At 40.8% G+C, this 16,594-nt stretch overlaps 1 protein-coding gene across 9 annotated transcripts in view; it reads right to left on the minus strand.

The window, feature by feature from the left end:
* PTK2 (protein tyrosine kinase 2) overlaps positions 1–16,594 on the minus strand; it is a 405,326-nt gene that overhangs the window by 85,151 nt on the left and 303,581 nt on the right. For all 9 annotated transcript variants that reach the window (XM_075063277.1, XM_075063281.1, XM_075063280.1 and 6 more), the window contains 2 exons: positions 14,586–14,670; positions 1,255–1,355 (listed from right to left, as the gene is read on the minus strand). In XM_075063277.1, the coding sequence (XP_074919378.1) occupies positions 1,255–1,355; positions 14,586–14,670 (186 nt within the window). The remainder of the gene's footprint in view (positions 1–1,254; positions 1,356–14,585; positions 14,671–16,594) is intronic.

Consider the following 16,594-nt stretch of genomic DNA (forward strand, 5'->3'; position numbering starts at 1 on the left):
AAAATCTGACATCATAATTCCCGTTTTAAAGACAGTAGATTATTTAGCATTTCTCTTGGTTGTGTGGCTTAACAAGGAAAGTTTTCACTGCTGGGGCCTCCACAAACAAAGGGACATTCAGAAAAAGAAATGCAGGTGCATCGATAATGTACTGTGAAAAGATCCCTACTTTTGAAGATGCTATCAACTGCAGATAGAAACTGCTTACAGTAGGTGAAACTTCATGATATAGCAGAGATCACCTATAGTTATGCTGTATTAATGAAAATGCTGCATAGGTTTGCACGTGCTAAATGGGCTCATTTACAATGGCACCGAGCAAAGCTTAACAAAGCCACTCAGGATTTGCAAAGAAATGTGGATGATTCCACTGTGATATGTTTCTGCTGTGGTTTTCCTCAAGAGACACTCACATAATATGAGCTACTCCAGCATTCTTCTAGTGTCAAACAGCATGGTATACGTATTTTTGAAAATGTTGTTTATAAAGCTTATTTAAAATTTCACCTTACAGACACTCTAATATATTAAGGCTTTACAGAACCTTGCTAAATAAATTCTAATATAATCACAAATTCTGTTGCTATTGTAGGAGGCTGCTATCAATGAGGGTCCTACCTAGGCTGTGCTAAATATTAATGTACCAGCTGAAAGGCAGATGCCTTTAGCAATGACTATTAGTGCTGTAACTGCATGGCAAGTCAAATGAACTCAGTTTTCTTGGAATAAAAAGGGCACAATATGCTTTCCTGTATCTCTCAACACACAAGACAAGAAAGTGGATATTCTTAATCTTGTTTTTTAAACTATATTCCATAATCCCTTAAAGGAAGTGGAGCTGTGAAATCTCTTCTATGCAATATTTTTAACTGAACCATTTGTGTCCAGATTTCACAGTCTGAAGCACATACATTTTAAATAATTCACAGTAACGTTCTTTCTATTCTGTATCACCACGTGCACCTCTTACTTGGCACAGATATTAGCTCTCACATTATATCAGCAATTCAAAATATCTCTGAGAACCATAGCCTAAATCAACCCTGATGTAAACAGGCTAATGCCCTTGACTTCAGTGGAGTTATGCCCAATTTGATCCCATGATCCTAGACTTCACTTGTTTAATGAATTTGCTTTAGATGTAATATTTAGAACCCAATCCATTAGACTGAATAAGCAGTTCCCCAATCCCATATGAAAGTGTCTGTGGGATAAGAGGGAAGAAGAAAGAAGATACTTGGGAATTTATCATACCTCCCCTAGTGTACAGAGCTCCATGATTATCCAGACTGGGTTTTCCGTAATAACTCCAATCAACTTCACAATGTGAGGGTGATCAAACTGACGCATTGTTACTAGAAAGGAGGAAGCAGGTTTACTCATTAAATACAAAAGCTGCCTGTTAAAGCAATAGCTGTTAAATGAAAAATGTTTTTGCAATAAGAGGATTCATTTAACAAGCTTTTACTGTAGGTCTGAACCAATGGTCATGTAAGGACATATAACCAGATTGTTTTGGGTCTGATTCTCCATTGCCTTGAATATTGTTTAGTCTTTTACACCTATGCAGAGAGAGTCTAAAATGCTATCTGATCAGAATACTCTCTTTACACTGATGTAATTAACTACAATGTATAATGTATATCTTGACCAGCCACAGAGTATTAGTTATTTTTAAATGACGTATGGATGATAGGTTACTCACCTTGCGCAGCAGCTGGAGTTTTTCAGGATGTGTCCCCCTGTGGGTGCTCCACTTCAGGTGTGTATGTGCCCCTGCACCTCTGATTGGAGATGTTTGTTAGCAGTGCCCATTCTGTCCAGGCATGCACCCTACACATCTTCATGCCCCATACCTAGGCTATATTGGGCTGCACACACAAATCGTCAGTTCTGTCTGTACGGCAAAGCCCACAGAAGCAGCTCCGAAGCAGAGGGGAGGAGGGTGGGTAGCGGAGCACCCACAGGGACCACATCTTGAAGAACTCCAGTTACTGCAAAAGCTGAGTATTCTCTCTATCTTCTTCTTCAAGTAGTGTCCCTGGAGGTGCTCCAATTTAGGTGACTCCGTAGCAGTAGCCCATTAAGGAGGTGGGAGTTTCAGAACAGAGTCCATTACTGAATGTGCCTACTGCCCCATCTGATTTTGCAATGTCAATTAGGATGAAGTGGTCAGAAAATGTGCACACTGAGGACCTACAGATTTCAGTAACCAGAATGTATTGAGTAGAGCTACGGTTGTAAACTGTGACCTAGTAAAGCATGCCCTCTTAGGGGAGATGTAACCTCAGCAAAACCGTAATAGGCAATAATATACCCAGAGATCCATTTAAAAAGTCTCCAGGTAGAGACGGGCTCCTTTAGATCTGCAATAGAAACAAAGAGACTAGGGTGAGGGTTCTCCGCCTTTTTCTTTCTGAGCCTCCCCCCCGCCAACATGCTATAAAAACTCCATGACCTACCTGTGCCACACCTGTTTTCTGCACATAAAAGCCAGGGCCAGCATTAAGGGGTAGCAACCAGAGCAGTTGCCTTGGACCCCACGCCACAGAGGCGCCCCATGAAGCTAAGCTGCTCAGGCTTCTGCTTTGGCCCTGGGCTTCAGGGCTTAGGCTTTCTGCCCTGGGCCCCCGCAAGACTAAAACCGGTTCTGCTTGATGGACCCCTTGAAACCTGCTCATGGCCTCCTAGGGGGCCCTGGACCCCTGGTTGAGAACCACTGGTCTATGGGTCTTCCTGAATGACTTAGTCCTGTCCAAGTAAAATGCTAATGCCCGCTTAACGTCTTGTGTACTAAAAGTAGACTCCTGAGTTGACTGATGAGGCTTAGGGGAAGGGTGGGGGGGAGGAAGGTGAATAGTTTGCTTGATATGAAGTTCAGAGGACACCTCAGATAAGAACTTTGAATGAGGTAGTAAAGATATCTTCTCCTTGGAGAACAAAGTAAATGGAGAATCTGCCATTAGAATTTCCATTTCCCCAAATCTTCAAGCAGAAGAGACGGCCACCAAGAAGGCTGTCTTCATAGACAGCTGTAGTAATGAGCACATAGCTAACGGTTCAAAGGGTTGTTTCATAAGACGGTTAAGAATCAGACTGAGATCCCAAAACAGTGTTGGGGTTTTACACTGCAGGAAAAGACTGAGAAGTTCTTTTAGGACTCTCGCTGTGGTTGGATAAGCAAACACTGAGAAAACTTCTACTGGCACATGGAAAGCTGTTACTGCTGCTTAATGAACCTTGATGGAACTTACAGAAAGGCCTGAATTTTTCAATTCCAACAGGTAATCAAAGATCAAGAAAAGAGATGACTGGATAGGAGAAAGATGATGCCAGTTAAACCAAAGGCTATATCATCTCCATTTTTGAAGGTCTATCTATTAGATTCCTTTCTGTTATTTAATAGGGTATCTTTTGTACTTCCAATGAACATGTGATCTCTAGTCCTGAGAACCACTGAGGAACCAAGCTTGTAGTTGCAGAATGTTCGAATTGGCCTGAAGTGTCTGACCCACATCATGAGACAACAGACAAGGTCTGACTGGGAGCCACAATGGAGGACAAGCTAAGTTCCCTCTAAGCTGTGCAGCTGGGTGGCCAATCAGCAGGCTATCAAGTGCCGTGCACTTCAGGTATCCCTCCCCACACTGCCATGCTGCTCCTGCCCTCTGCCTTGGAGCCTCCTGCTAGCTGTGCAGAGCGGGGGAGGGGGAGGAGGGGACTGATGTCAAGGTGTCCCGCTCCCCCCATCTCTGTACCCCATCTTCGCAGACTGGGAGTGTGGGGGGGACACACATGACAGGGCTCAGGACGGAGGGAGCTTGCTGGCAGCTGTTGAACAAGCAGGCTTCAGACTGCTGAGTGCCAATCTACTTAAAAGGGCAGTGCATGTCTGTCTCTGTCTGTCTGTCTGTCTCTCTCATATACACACACACTCTTTCACACTCACCTCCCACCAAGTGGGGAGGGATAGCTCAGTGGTTTGAGCATTGGTCTGCTAAACCCAGGGTTGTGAGTTTAATCCTTGGGGGCACTTAGGGATCTGGGACAAAATCACCATGCTAGTGAAGGCAGGAGACTGGACTTGATGACCCTTCAGGGTCCCTTCCAGATCTATGTGATAGGTATATCTCCATATATAACAAATTATTACTGTTGTTGATACTTCTTTCAAAGTGTGTTTTAGTGTTTTGACTGGTCTATTAATTTCTTATTTTTTTTCTCTTACGCTTAAATTTAATTCTTTGAGTAGTGAGTTCTAAAATGCCTAATCTGTCCTGACTGGAGTAATTACCCCTATGGTAAGTTTTAAAAAATATATAATATATCTAGGTTTTCTGTTTCTACAGTTGGCGCACATCTTCACCAACTACCTAGATATGCACATAACACAATTCATTCTGCACATTGATGGAAAAAATTAGAGGGAACACAGAGGGAAAGAGGTGAGTTTGATCAGGTGAGGAAACCAAATTTGTCTTGGCCAAGTTGATACTATCAAAATGACTTTGGCATGGTCCTGTCTGATCTTGATAAGGACTTTCAAGAGCAATAGAGTTGGAGGATATGCACAGAAAAGACCCTTTGTCCATGTAATAAAGAAGGCATCTCCTAGATATTGGGGACTGAGCCCTGCCTCTGGAACAGAATTTCCTGCACTTTGTGTTGGCTGCTTTGGCAGAAAGGTTGACCTCTGAAAATCCCTAACCTCCAAATATTTTTTTGAGGTCCTAAGAGTCAACTGCCATTAGAAATTTAGAGAGAAACTTCTGCTCAGGTTATCCACCATGAGGTTTTGCATATCTGTGAGGCAAGAATCTGAGATGACTATCCAGCTGGCTATGCACCAGTTCCAAAGCTTTGCTGCTTCGGTGCAGAGTGAGGAGGAACATGCTCTGCCCTGACAATCAATATAATACATGCACACTGTGTTGCCTGTCATGACCTTGATGGACTTGTTTTTGAGCAGGGGAAGAAAGTCAGACAAGCATTTCTGACTGCCCTTAACTCCAACAGATTGATGTGCAAGTGCTGTTCCTGCTGTGACCATCTGCCTTGGATCAAAATGTGCTCCTCATTGCAAAAGGGAAGCATCCAATGTTAATATAATTGTAGGAGGATTCTGGTTGAACAGCATTCCTGCACAAAGTCTGGATGGATTCATCTACCAGGTGAGTGACTGTAGGACCTGACTTGATACCAATACCTGCTTCCTGAGAATGTGTTTAATGGGTACAAAAACAGTCCTGAGCCAATCCTGGAGACACCCAACATGGCATTTTGCATCACAAAATCACAATCTGCCATATGTCCCAGCAGTTGCAAACACGTTTTTGCTGGCTCTTGAGGGATGAGCTGCACTCTTTGAATAAGGTTCTTCAAGAGGGTTATCAAAGTTATCAAATCCAGAAGTGCTCTGTCCCAGTGGTTCTCTGAGAATCTTTTCTAACTTAAGTACAGACCACATTCACTCCAGGCCACCTTCATGAGCACTATGCTTTATTATACTGTTCCAGCAGGCCATCGCCTGTAGTGCTATTTATATATTTACAAGTCCAAGCCAGCTTCCCATCCTTGCTTCTGCGGGGAAGGGTATCTACTCAGGCAATTGAACAAGCATGTCAGACATCTGAAATTCAGGATAGTATCCCTAGCAGTTATAATTCTGTCCCTAGAATTAGGGGACTGGTTTGCAACCCTCAACTTCAAAGATGCCTACTTCCACGTAGCAATCCATCCTCGACCTCTTAGCTACTGGTTCTGGTGGCCCATGGAAGACAGAAAATTAAGCAGTGTGGAATCTTTGTGCCAATTGAGACCTGCTAAATCTTCTTTGTTTACAGGCACATATATCCCCAAAGACCTAACTGTTGTCCTACATTCCTTTAGGGTATGAAGTGAGTCATCCATGGAATCTGTAGAAAGCTAGACAGAAAGATAAATTTTCCATAGTCGATCGTACCTCCCATGGAAACCTAGACGACTGAAGCCAGGAAGCTTGCCTCTTCAGTACTGCAGTGGAAATAGACCTGGCTGCAGTGTCCACTGCACTGAGTGAAGCCTGCAGTGAAGCTTTTGCTAAAAGCTGACCCTCCTTTACTGCAGCACTGAACTGTTCCCAATATTCCTGTGGTAAATGGTCAATAAAAGCATTAAACTTCTCATAGTTCAGGTAGTCATATTTTACATCTGCACCTGGGTGATTAGCTATCTTGAACTGAAGTGTTACTGTTGAATAGCTCTTATGAACAAACAGGTCCAGATATTTCTGGTCGTTGTTATAAGGGGTGATTTTTTGGATATGCTGCTTGCCCCTTTCATAGTGGATGTGACTGCATGCACAACCAGAGTTTGGTGCTGGATGAGAAAATAAAAATTCAGAATCCCTAGGTAGTATGTATGTACGTGCATATATATATGTGTATAATATCAGCCCTCTTGCATGCAGGGGTGGGCCGTTACTGGACTTCGCAAGATGAAACTGGCAGGCTCAGGAGCGCTTCATTAATTGTCAGTGCCACCCGTGCAGAGGCAGAGGTGTGTAAGATGTCCAGGACCTTGTGATGGGAATTCAGACTTCCGCCAGGGATACTTGCAGGTTGTCAGCAATCCACTGCAACAGGTCCTGGAATTGTCAGAAGTCATCAGCTAATGATGGGGGTTGTGGCATAACTGCCTCATCCAGTGATGACAAAGATGTTTGTGAGGGGGGTAATCTTTTTATCCGCCCTTGCCCTTTTGCTCCTCAAAGGTCTTCTCAGACTCAGAATGGGGAAGAGGGATGGATGGTAGCAAGGAACGAGGTCTTCTGTGTTTTCAGTGAGACTGAGTTGAGGTCCCTTAAAATTGCTGGCAATACATTGCCCATGAATCGCTGTAAGTCTAGTGAAGGAGATGATAAGGCATAGGGGAAGGAATCCAATGCTGGTCATCCGAATTACTGGAAAACAGTCTGATGCCTTGCATCTGCAACAGGGATTAACACCTCCTGGAATAAATTGGAGATCCTTGAACACAAAGTTCAGAGTCTTAGTCAGAATGCTCTTCCACATATTGCATCAGCAGTGACAACCCATCCTCATGGATAGTTGAAGATGGTGAAGAGGTAGGTCTCCCAGAAACATAAGCAGACAGTGACCCAGCTGATCTCAGTACCAATAGGCATCCAGAAGTTGCAAGGAGCAGAGACTCAGGCTCATTTGGTACCACTAGATAAGTTCATGGAGGACAGGCCCATCAATGGCTACTAGCCAGGATGGGCAGGGATGGTGTCCTTAACCTATTTGCCACAAGCTGGGAATGGGTGACAGGGGATGGATCATTTGATCATTACCTGTTCATTCCCTCCTGGGCACTTGGCATTGGCCAATATCGGAAGACAAGATACTGGGCTAGATGGACTTTTATTCTGACCCAGTATGGACATTCTTATGTTCACGTCTTTTGAGTACTGGAATTCCTGCAGTATTGGAAACACACAAGAACTCAGTACCGGCACCAATGATACTGCAGAGGCCATTGTGCGAGGCACTGGTGTTGTTACCAGGGGGGTTGAGTATTCCAGTGAAGCTGGTCTCTTGGTAGTAGTAGTCTTCGGTACCGACCACATACTACTAAAGTAAGAGACTTAGCTGAAGACTTAATATGCTTCATGGTACCCAGAATACTCAGAGCCTCACTAGAACTCCTCTTGGGGCCTCAGGCCTCCAGTGACCGAATCGTTTTTGATGAAGAACTTAATTGTTTTGCTTCTCTTATTCCCTTCCTTATACTTGGAGTGGGAAACTCTTGGTATCAGCGGTGTGGTTATTGGTACCTCAGTCAAGGAAAGCGCTTGAGAGCAGGATTTCGGTGCTGTCTTCCTCTTGGAAGCTCTCGGTGGCCTTGATCTCAAAGACAATGGGGCACTGGCAGATGAGGAGGGTCTCTGTACACAGGGGTTCCCTGTACCCTGATCCGAAGCCAGTCTTTAGGCTTCTTTCATCCTTAATGGTTGTGACAAAGTTCCTCCTCTACCTTGGTGGGTCCTGCGCTTATTGGCAGATTTGCTCACCTCAGTGATCTTCCCCACAGTCTCGGTCAACTTCTTGTGTGTCTGATCAGGAGTTGGGAGGTTTGGGGGGAACCCAGGCCTGTCCTCTACTCCGGGTTCCAGCCCAGGGCCCTGTGGATTGCAGATGTCTATAGTGGCTCCTGTACAGCTGCTGAAGCTAAATCTGGGCTACTTCCCCATGGCCTCCTCCAAACACCTTCTTTATCCTCACCACAGGACCTTCCTCCTGGTGTCTGATAACGCTTGTACTCCTTAGTCCTCCAGCAGCACAGCCTCTCACTCTCAACTCCTGGTGCCTCTTGCTCCCAGCTCCTCACATGCACTTCCTCTCCTCTGGCTCCCCCTCGCCTGACTGGAGCGAGCTCCTTTTTAAACCCAGGTGCCCTGATTAGCCTGCCTTGATTGGCTGCAGGTGTTCTAATCAGCCTGTCTGTCTTAATTGGTTCTAGCAGGTTCCTGATTACTCTAGTGCAGTCCCTGCTCTGGTCAATCAGGGAACAGAAAACTACTCACCCAGTGACCAGTATATTTGCCCTCTACCAGACTCCTGTACCCTACTGGCCTGGGTCTGTCACATGGTCTATACTTAATTTCCCTATTTTTAAAGAGATAACCATTTAAAAGACGAGCAGATTTTACACTTGCAGGGAATGTGAGTCTCCCAAGCAATGAATGCAGTGGGAGTGCCCATCACTAACAGGGACTGCCTCTTGATAAGAAAGGCACCTTTTAAATCCCAAGGAGCCAGGCATCCCCAACAGAAAAGACGTTGTTCAAGCCCCTAAACAGGGGAAACAGAAAAACAAAAACGTATTTCTTTTAAAAAAAGGAGAATAAAGGTTCCAACTATAAAGTACTAAACCTATGACTAATAAGAACTAACTATACCGCTAAAACATTAATAAAAGGGGGAGACAGGTACACAGCAAACAGGCACATGCTAGATTCTTCTCTGGTCAAAGGTGGTTGAGAACGATGTGACAGTGGTGTGCCCATGCAGCCCTATATAGCCTTGCTATGGGGCACAAGGACCTGTAGGGCACATGCATGGGCAGAACAGGCACTGCTACCAAAAATCTCTGATCAAAGGCATAGCGGTGCCTGTGCACCAACGTGAAGCATCCACAGGGACATTACTCATCGAAGAATATAATTTATGAAAAGTTCAATTGCACATTTCATGTTTGTTAGAAAGCAAATGGAAAAGTAAAATGTATAATTCAATAACTACATAAAAATTAATTTCAGTGCTATGATACCCAAAGAAAATCTCATGTAATGATTTGGTTTACATCATATTTTATTTGCTATGGGCATAATTAACTTATTTTTACTCCCAGCAGTGCAATAACGATACCTTTCACGTGATAGTTGTACACCTTATTTACTAATGCAATGGGGGAAATAATATTTGCCAGCTGAAGCAAAAACATCAGCCTTTTGATTAGGTTTGATCTCATGACACACAGCAAGCTTCCTAAAATATATCTTAAAATTACGTTTCCTTTATCTTTGCAGCTCATACTGTTGCGGTGGCTCAACAGAAATGTATATTCTTCCCTCAAATTAAATGGCCTACTTTATTTTACATAATATGAGCCAAAAATAAAAAAAAAACTTTATACTTTTGGCTTCTAAACAGCAGATTAATGCTGCAAAAATGAAGGATTTTTGTACCAATAGTCTCATTAGTACAGGAGTGTCCTCTCAGGCTCCACACAGCTGTCACGTAATTAACACATTTCACAATCCCTATTATATTCATAAGAATTGTCTAGTTAATAATTCAATATTGCACACCCCCTCATGAGAAAACTTATAGAATTTAGACATAACAAGGTGCCCTGTGATTATATTTCCTTTGAAACTTTACAATACATTTATTAAACAATACAGGAAATTAACAGTATACAAAGAGCAGCATACTTCTCTCACAGAACAAAACAAAGGTATAAGTAGAGGTTGGTTTAGTAGGGTAAGCTGAGTTGGATGATAATGGATGATAAAGGATTACAATGCATTTGTGGCTGAATCTCTTCCCTTAACCATTCATTTCCAGGCTTTTTTGAAATAGATAATTTTTGCAAACTAAGTGTCTTTTTTGAAGGTTTGGAGGAGGAGGTAAAGCTACCTGGACTCCACTGAAATTCACTTCCAGTCTTAACTCTTAGTAAATACAATTTATTTCTTTGGGAACAGATTACACCATGATCTTGAAAGCTTCAGAGTGCTCTTGTGATAATCACACCCAAAACAGTTTAAAAAAAAACAACCAGATTTATTAATGTGGAATACATTGTATTGATTTGATTATGAAGCAGGAAAGCAGCTTAAATTGACCAGAGAGGTTCCCTTAAAATGAAGTTACTGCTAAAAATAATAATTCATTATTTTGTCTGATAGGGTCCTGGCAGTTTTAAATACGACAGACTTTTTTTCTGGTGACAAATGTACTCTAGGAATTAAATCAAATTGATTTTGCTTGATTGAATCTCCCAGTTCCAGAGAAGCAAAGTTATTGTATCAGTGTACTACCTAGTTCTCACATTAGTATATTTCCAATTTTCTGTCCTGCAGATGGTTTTCTAAAGACAAGATTCCCTAATCACTAGTATCTGAAAAGAATTAATATTTTGGAGGAAGAAACTATTCATTATAGCAAGTGGAAGACGGAAAAAACCCTCTGACAAACTGGCATCTGAAGTGGTAATTTGCAATTTAATTGTATACAGATGTGTTAATATTAACATGCAGCTTTGTGAAATAAAGAGATGAGTTTAAGACATCAACAAAAAAAGCTACTGAAGATAGAGATATAGATCTTAAAAAACATTTTCTTCCCTGCAATAATTTTTCATTGGGTCATTTTTCATGTTAAAGGACCTGCACTATCACTTCTGTATCACCATAAAAAACCCAAACAAGCCTCGCCCTTCCCTCAAAAAACAAACCCCAAACCCCACAGGTTATGAATTGAAATGAGAAAAATTTGAAGCAACATAAACCAGACACAGTCAGCTCTGTCACCTGTAAATTCTTATTATTGTAAGTATTAAAATTATGGTAGTGCCAGTGGGTCCACTTGAGGTTGGGGTCCACTGTGCTGGACACTGTAGTAACATGGAAAGGAGTCAATCCCTACCCTAGAGTGCTAACAATCTGAAGACACAAACAAATGAAAGGGAATGGATGGGGATACAAGCACCACAAACAAATTAGTATGCTGAGGAATTGGCCCGGCTTTGTTAGTTACATGAGATTGTAGGATTTTTTGTTTTTTTTTTGTTTTTTAACTGGGGCAGAGTAGAGATAGGAAATAAGGAAACAGAAAAAGAAAGGAAGGGGAAGGGGAATAATAATAGCTTGTCACCAGCCTACCCACGATCAACAACTTGGGTTTATATGCATTACCTCACATCAGAAGAGAGTCTTAAGAAGGGATCTAAGGAAGGATAAGGAAGAATCTGCATGGATATTTACTGAGAACATTTTCCTACGCAAATGGGGTAGTATGTTCAAGGCTGGGAATGCTGGCAGAGAGATGGTGCAGGTCAACATTGCAATGGGTTAACAGATAAGCTAGGTAGCAAGCGTCTACACTGTGAAGGGCCTTAAAAGTAAAGACAAGAAGCCTGTGTTTATGTGGAAGTGAAGGGGGAGCTGGTGAAGGGATTCAAGAGGGAGCTGATGTGGTCAGAGCAGTAAACCAAGATTATCTTGGCAGCAGTAATCTGAATAGACTTTACAGGGTCACGGTTGCAGAAGCCAAGGTCAGAAAGGAGGACATTACAGTAGCCAAGACATGAAATGATGAGGGCTTTGATGAGAATTTTGAGTGTCTGGACAGAAAGGAAAAAGGCTGGATTTTAGAGATGTTGTGCAGGAAAAAGTGGAAAGATCTTGAAAGCGTCCAAATACGTGGGTCCAGACAGAGGACAGAGTCAAAGATGACATCCAAATTATGGTCGGTATTGTATGATTGGGAAGATGATATTATCACTGGTGAGGGAGAAAAGGGAAGAAGAAAAGGGAAAAAAATCAAGAGCTCAGTTCTGGAAATGCTGAGTTTAAGATGATTGGACAGCCACAATGAAAAGTCAGAACAGCAGGGTGAAATACTAGAATGAAGGGAGGGAGTAAGCTAACTCATCAGTAGTAAGGTAGAATTATGAGTCATCAGCACAAAAACAGTAGTCAAAGCCACTGTAGAGGGAGAAGAACAGAGGCAAAGAATGAAGCCTTGAAAGATGCACACAGAAAAGGGGAGAAGGAAGGAGCATGACTCACCAAACGACACTAAAAGATGGTTCAGAGAGCTCAAAAAAGAACCATGAGAGGACAGAACCACAGAAGCCAAAGACAGACAAAATATCAAGATGTAGGAAGTGGGCAACAATACAAAAAAACTTCTGAAAGGTCACAGAGGATAAGGATAAAGTACGGGCCCAATATCTGACCAACAAGAAATTGTTAGAGATTTTTGAAAAAACAGTTTTAGTGGAGTGTAGAAGATGGAAGCCAGATTGAAGGGGGTCAAGAAGAGAACTGAAGGAAAGGAACTCCAGACGTCTATTGTAGACAGCATGTTTAATGAATCTGGGAACAAGATGCAGAAAGAAAGGAGATTGGGAGATAGTTTGAGCAGGAGGCCGCACCAAGGGTGTTTTTCCTTCCTTTTTTTCCTTTTCTTTTTTTTTTTTTTTAAATGATAGGGGAGACCCAAAGGATTCTTGTCATGGGACAGGAAGTAAACTATTATCCAGGATGGGGATAGTTTGAGCAGGAGGCCGCATCAAGGGTGTTTTTCCTTCCTTTTTTTCCTTTTCTTTTTTTTTTTTTTTAAAAGATAGGGGAGACCCAAAGGATTCTTGTCATGGGACAGGAAGTAAACTATTATCCAGGATAGGGAGGGATGGTATCCCTAGCCTCTGTTTGCCAGAAGCTGGGAATGGGCAACAGGGGATGGATCACTTGATTATCTATTCTGTTTATTCCCTCTGGGGCACCTGGCATTGGCTACTGTCAGAAGACAGGATACTGGGATAGATGGACCTTTGGTCTGACCCAGTATGGCTGTTCTTATGTTATATTTTTAACCTGATGAGAGTGAGAGGTTGAGAAGAAGGGACAGGGCAAGGAAAGTTAGAACATAAGAATATAGAAAATGAAAGAAGGTTGGGCTCACTGTGAAATAGTCAACTAGGGAAAGTGATGGAAAGCAAATCACTTAGAACTAGACTGTGTCGAGCATGTACTGTGGGAGCCATGCTGCATGGGCCAGGGGACAGACAAAATGACCTAACAGAGGCTGATCTTTTCCTTCTTTCAGGAAAGAATCTTTTCTATGTTTCTACTAAGAAACCAATGCTCATTTGTTTACTATATGGCCTTTTCTGATTGGTCATGTTCAAGATGCAAACAGAAGCACTCTCATACATAAATCATTCTTTTCTGTATTGTTAGGAAGCATCAACCTACCATGTTTCAACAACCTTCTCTTTGTTTGCTTAGTAAGTACTGTGAAGGGCCTTAAAAGTGTAGACCAGGCCTAAAAAGGAGCACACAGCTAGAGACATACTATGTTTTTTAATTAAAAAACCTTGCACTCAAAAAGGAATAAATCTTTAGCATTGAACATAGCAATTTTGTACAGAGAATTAAACAAAAGTGACTGACATGGAATAGGAATGCCTTCTTACCTTAATCACTATATTGATGCAATACGGTGATTTTACCTGATCTCACAGGCGTACAATAGCAACAAACAAGAACATGAAACAAGACAGTTCTATGGCCTGTAATGTCAATTTATTTTACAAAACAGGATGTTAAGGAAAGAAAATCTCTTAGGAATTCTTTTTGCACGTTCACCCCACCTGCCCCTCCCCACCCAATTATGAATATTCATTTGAACTTTTATGGATACATTTTCTAACACACTCACAAAGTTCTGCAAGGCCTTCCCCTCTATGCATAAATGCTGGTTTTGTTAACATGGTGAGTTCAGGTGATTATGAAATTCTTGCTCCAAATATTCAAAATGTAGGCCCCTACTCTCTCCAAAACAATCTAACAAATCCCTTCTCATGGCATAAAGTCTTAGCAATCTTACTATCAAACAGGAAGACCTGTCCCTCTAGAAGTGTTATGACACATTGCAATAGGTTACGGTTTTGTAATATCTAATGGGGAAAGGAAGATATGGGAAATTAAGTCTCACTTAACTTTCCAAGAAGGTCTCTTTCCTGAAATCTTAAATGTGTCATGCAGCACCATTTAATTTGGAAAATCAGATACTTCATGTGTATGCATAAGCAAAATGGCTGATTTTTAAGATCTAAGCAGAGCTGTATGCTGCATATCAAAGGACAGGACCAAGCTCATGTGTATTAATAAAATGTTTAAAAGTATATCAATAGTATGTGGCACAAAAAGCTAAACGGACTTCAAGAAAGAGAAACCCATAAAGAAACAAAGTGTTTTAAAGGACTGTTTCCAAAAGTTAGACCAAAGAAAATGTTTTGTAACTTACAGGCTTCTTGTAAGAATTTCTCTCTCACACTGTCTGAAGTGCAGTTTTTACATGTTTTGATTGCAACAGCCATGGCTGGATTTTCCTGCAAGAGCGAAATGTCAAATAATAAAAATGAAACCAATCACAAACACACTTCTTAAACTACAGAATGTATTTTAAGAGACAGTAACAGATACTTAGCTAAGCACAATATTTAGTTAAAAAAAACCACTGGGAACATGAAAGTGTTTACGAATTAAAAAAAATATAAAAGATTAAACATTTATAACCAATACATTTTACATTACACGTTTACATCTAGAACATCAAGTTAAACTTGATCAGTCTGAAAGTATTACTTCTAATTTATAATAATAGATAATTCTAAAACAGATGAACAGCTCATCTGAACCTTGGTATGCATTTTCTAACATTGCTAAAAAGGTGGCACACTATGGACACAATGTTAAGGGATGTAGAAGAAATGAATTGCTTCCAGCTTTAAAAATGTATTTGGCTTGTGCGACAAAGAAGCCTATGAAAAGCAACACAAAGGATTTTCTGGGGGTTTCACACTCTTGTGGGCTTCTGCACTGGGAAAGCTGAATGTAATTTTGACTGACTCAAGCCTTTAATAATAACCCCACATCATTAACAGGATGCACAGTAATTAAATGTTTCTATTTAACTCATAAGCTAAGAAAGAATGTTAAGTGAATATTTTATGAAATAGACTGCCCATTAGTTAAAACAGGGTATTTTAAAGATTTTTTTTTGGTACATCATCTATATTCAAAATCAGAAATAAAAAAGATATAGCAGCCAATCGTTCCTCCTCTGGGTGTAGAAAAATGAGAATATTGTTGATACAGCCTGAAGGAGGCCTCCTGAGCTAAGACATAATCTTTAATTTTTCTATGGTGTGTTTTATAAATGCTCTTTTTACAGGTTGCAGACAGCATACAGAGGGAGCATCAGTTTTTCTTTTCAAAAAAGCTTTAGGATGTTCAAGCTTCATTTCTACTGGAAAATGTTATTTTGAAATATTTGTTTAAATCCAAATTAACTGAATAGGTAATCTTCAAAACAAGACAGTAACATTCATTTACTTGTGGTTTTACAGCGTTCTCAATACAACAGCTCTTCCACCTCACAATAACTGCTACAATGGAAGCATATCTTGATGATGATTTCTGAGTCAATACAATTAATTATGTCCCAATACAAAAGCCTGGGTCCTGCAAACATGCAACTCACATGAGTTGTCCCATTGAGTTCACTGATAACTGACACGCTTTAACTTTACTATCTGTATTAAGTGTTCACATGACCAGGGTCTAAATGATAGAACTATACACTATTTGCAGAGATGAGATTAAAAATTCTTTTTTGCTCAAAAATGCTATTTAGATAGCCAGGGAACATCATGTTCTGGATTATGGAGTTGAGCTCCTTACCTCTCTCTGAGGTAAATTGAGCTGAGGACGCTGGGCACCTCACAGGATTATTAATCCTTGTGTGTGTTCATTCTGTTTCTATTATTATTTCTATTTTTACATACAAATGTTACTGGGATAGAGGAAAGATTATACTTCTTGGGTTTAAACAATTTTAATATCTATTTTCTGGGTCACTCACAGCATCTGCTTCTTAATCTTGCTCCCTTTCAATCCCAGTGATGAAACAATATTAAAATTCTAAGAAAGACCCTGAGAGAGAAACAGATACATTTTAAACACAAAAATACCCCATGTCATTTTAAAAGTTGATTTTGTGGATCTATTTTTCTCACACTCAAACACAGTAATTGATTAGTATTCTGAATAACTGATGGTCTTAGCTATAATATTTTAGGGTATAATTAACTGTAAATTTAGATGATTTTATTCTACTCTGACATAATGCAGTAATGGTTTCTTCGGAGAGTATTTTGCAGATTTCTATTTTGTACATTTTATAGTAATCAGTTTTATTGTTGAGGAAGTAGTTTAAGTCTTTGTAACTGGCAAGAATTTCCAGGTAATGTG

The sequence above is a fragment of the Chelonoidis abingdonii genome, chromosome 2, assembly GCF_003597395.2.
Source record: "Chelonoidis abingdonii isolate Lonesome George chromosome 2, CheloAbing_2.0, whole genome shotgun sequence".
In the NCBI taxonomy this organism is placed as follows: Eukaryota; Metazoa; Chordata; order Testudines; family Testudinidae; genus Chelonoidis; species Chelonoidis abingdonii.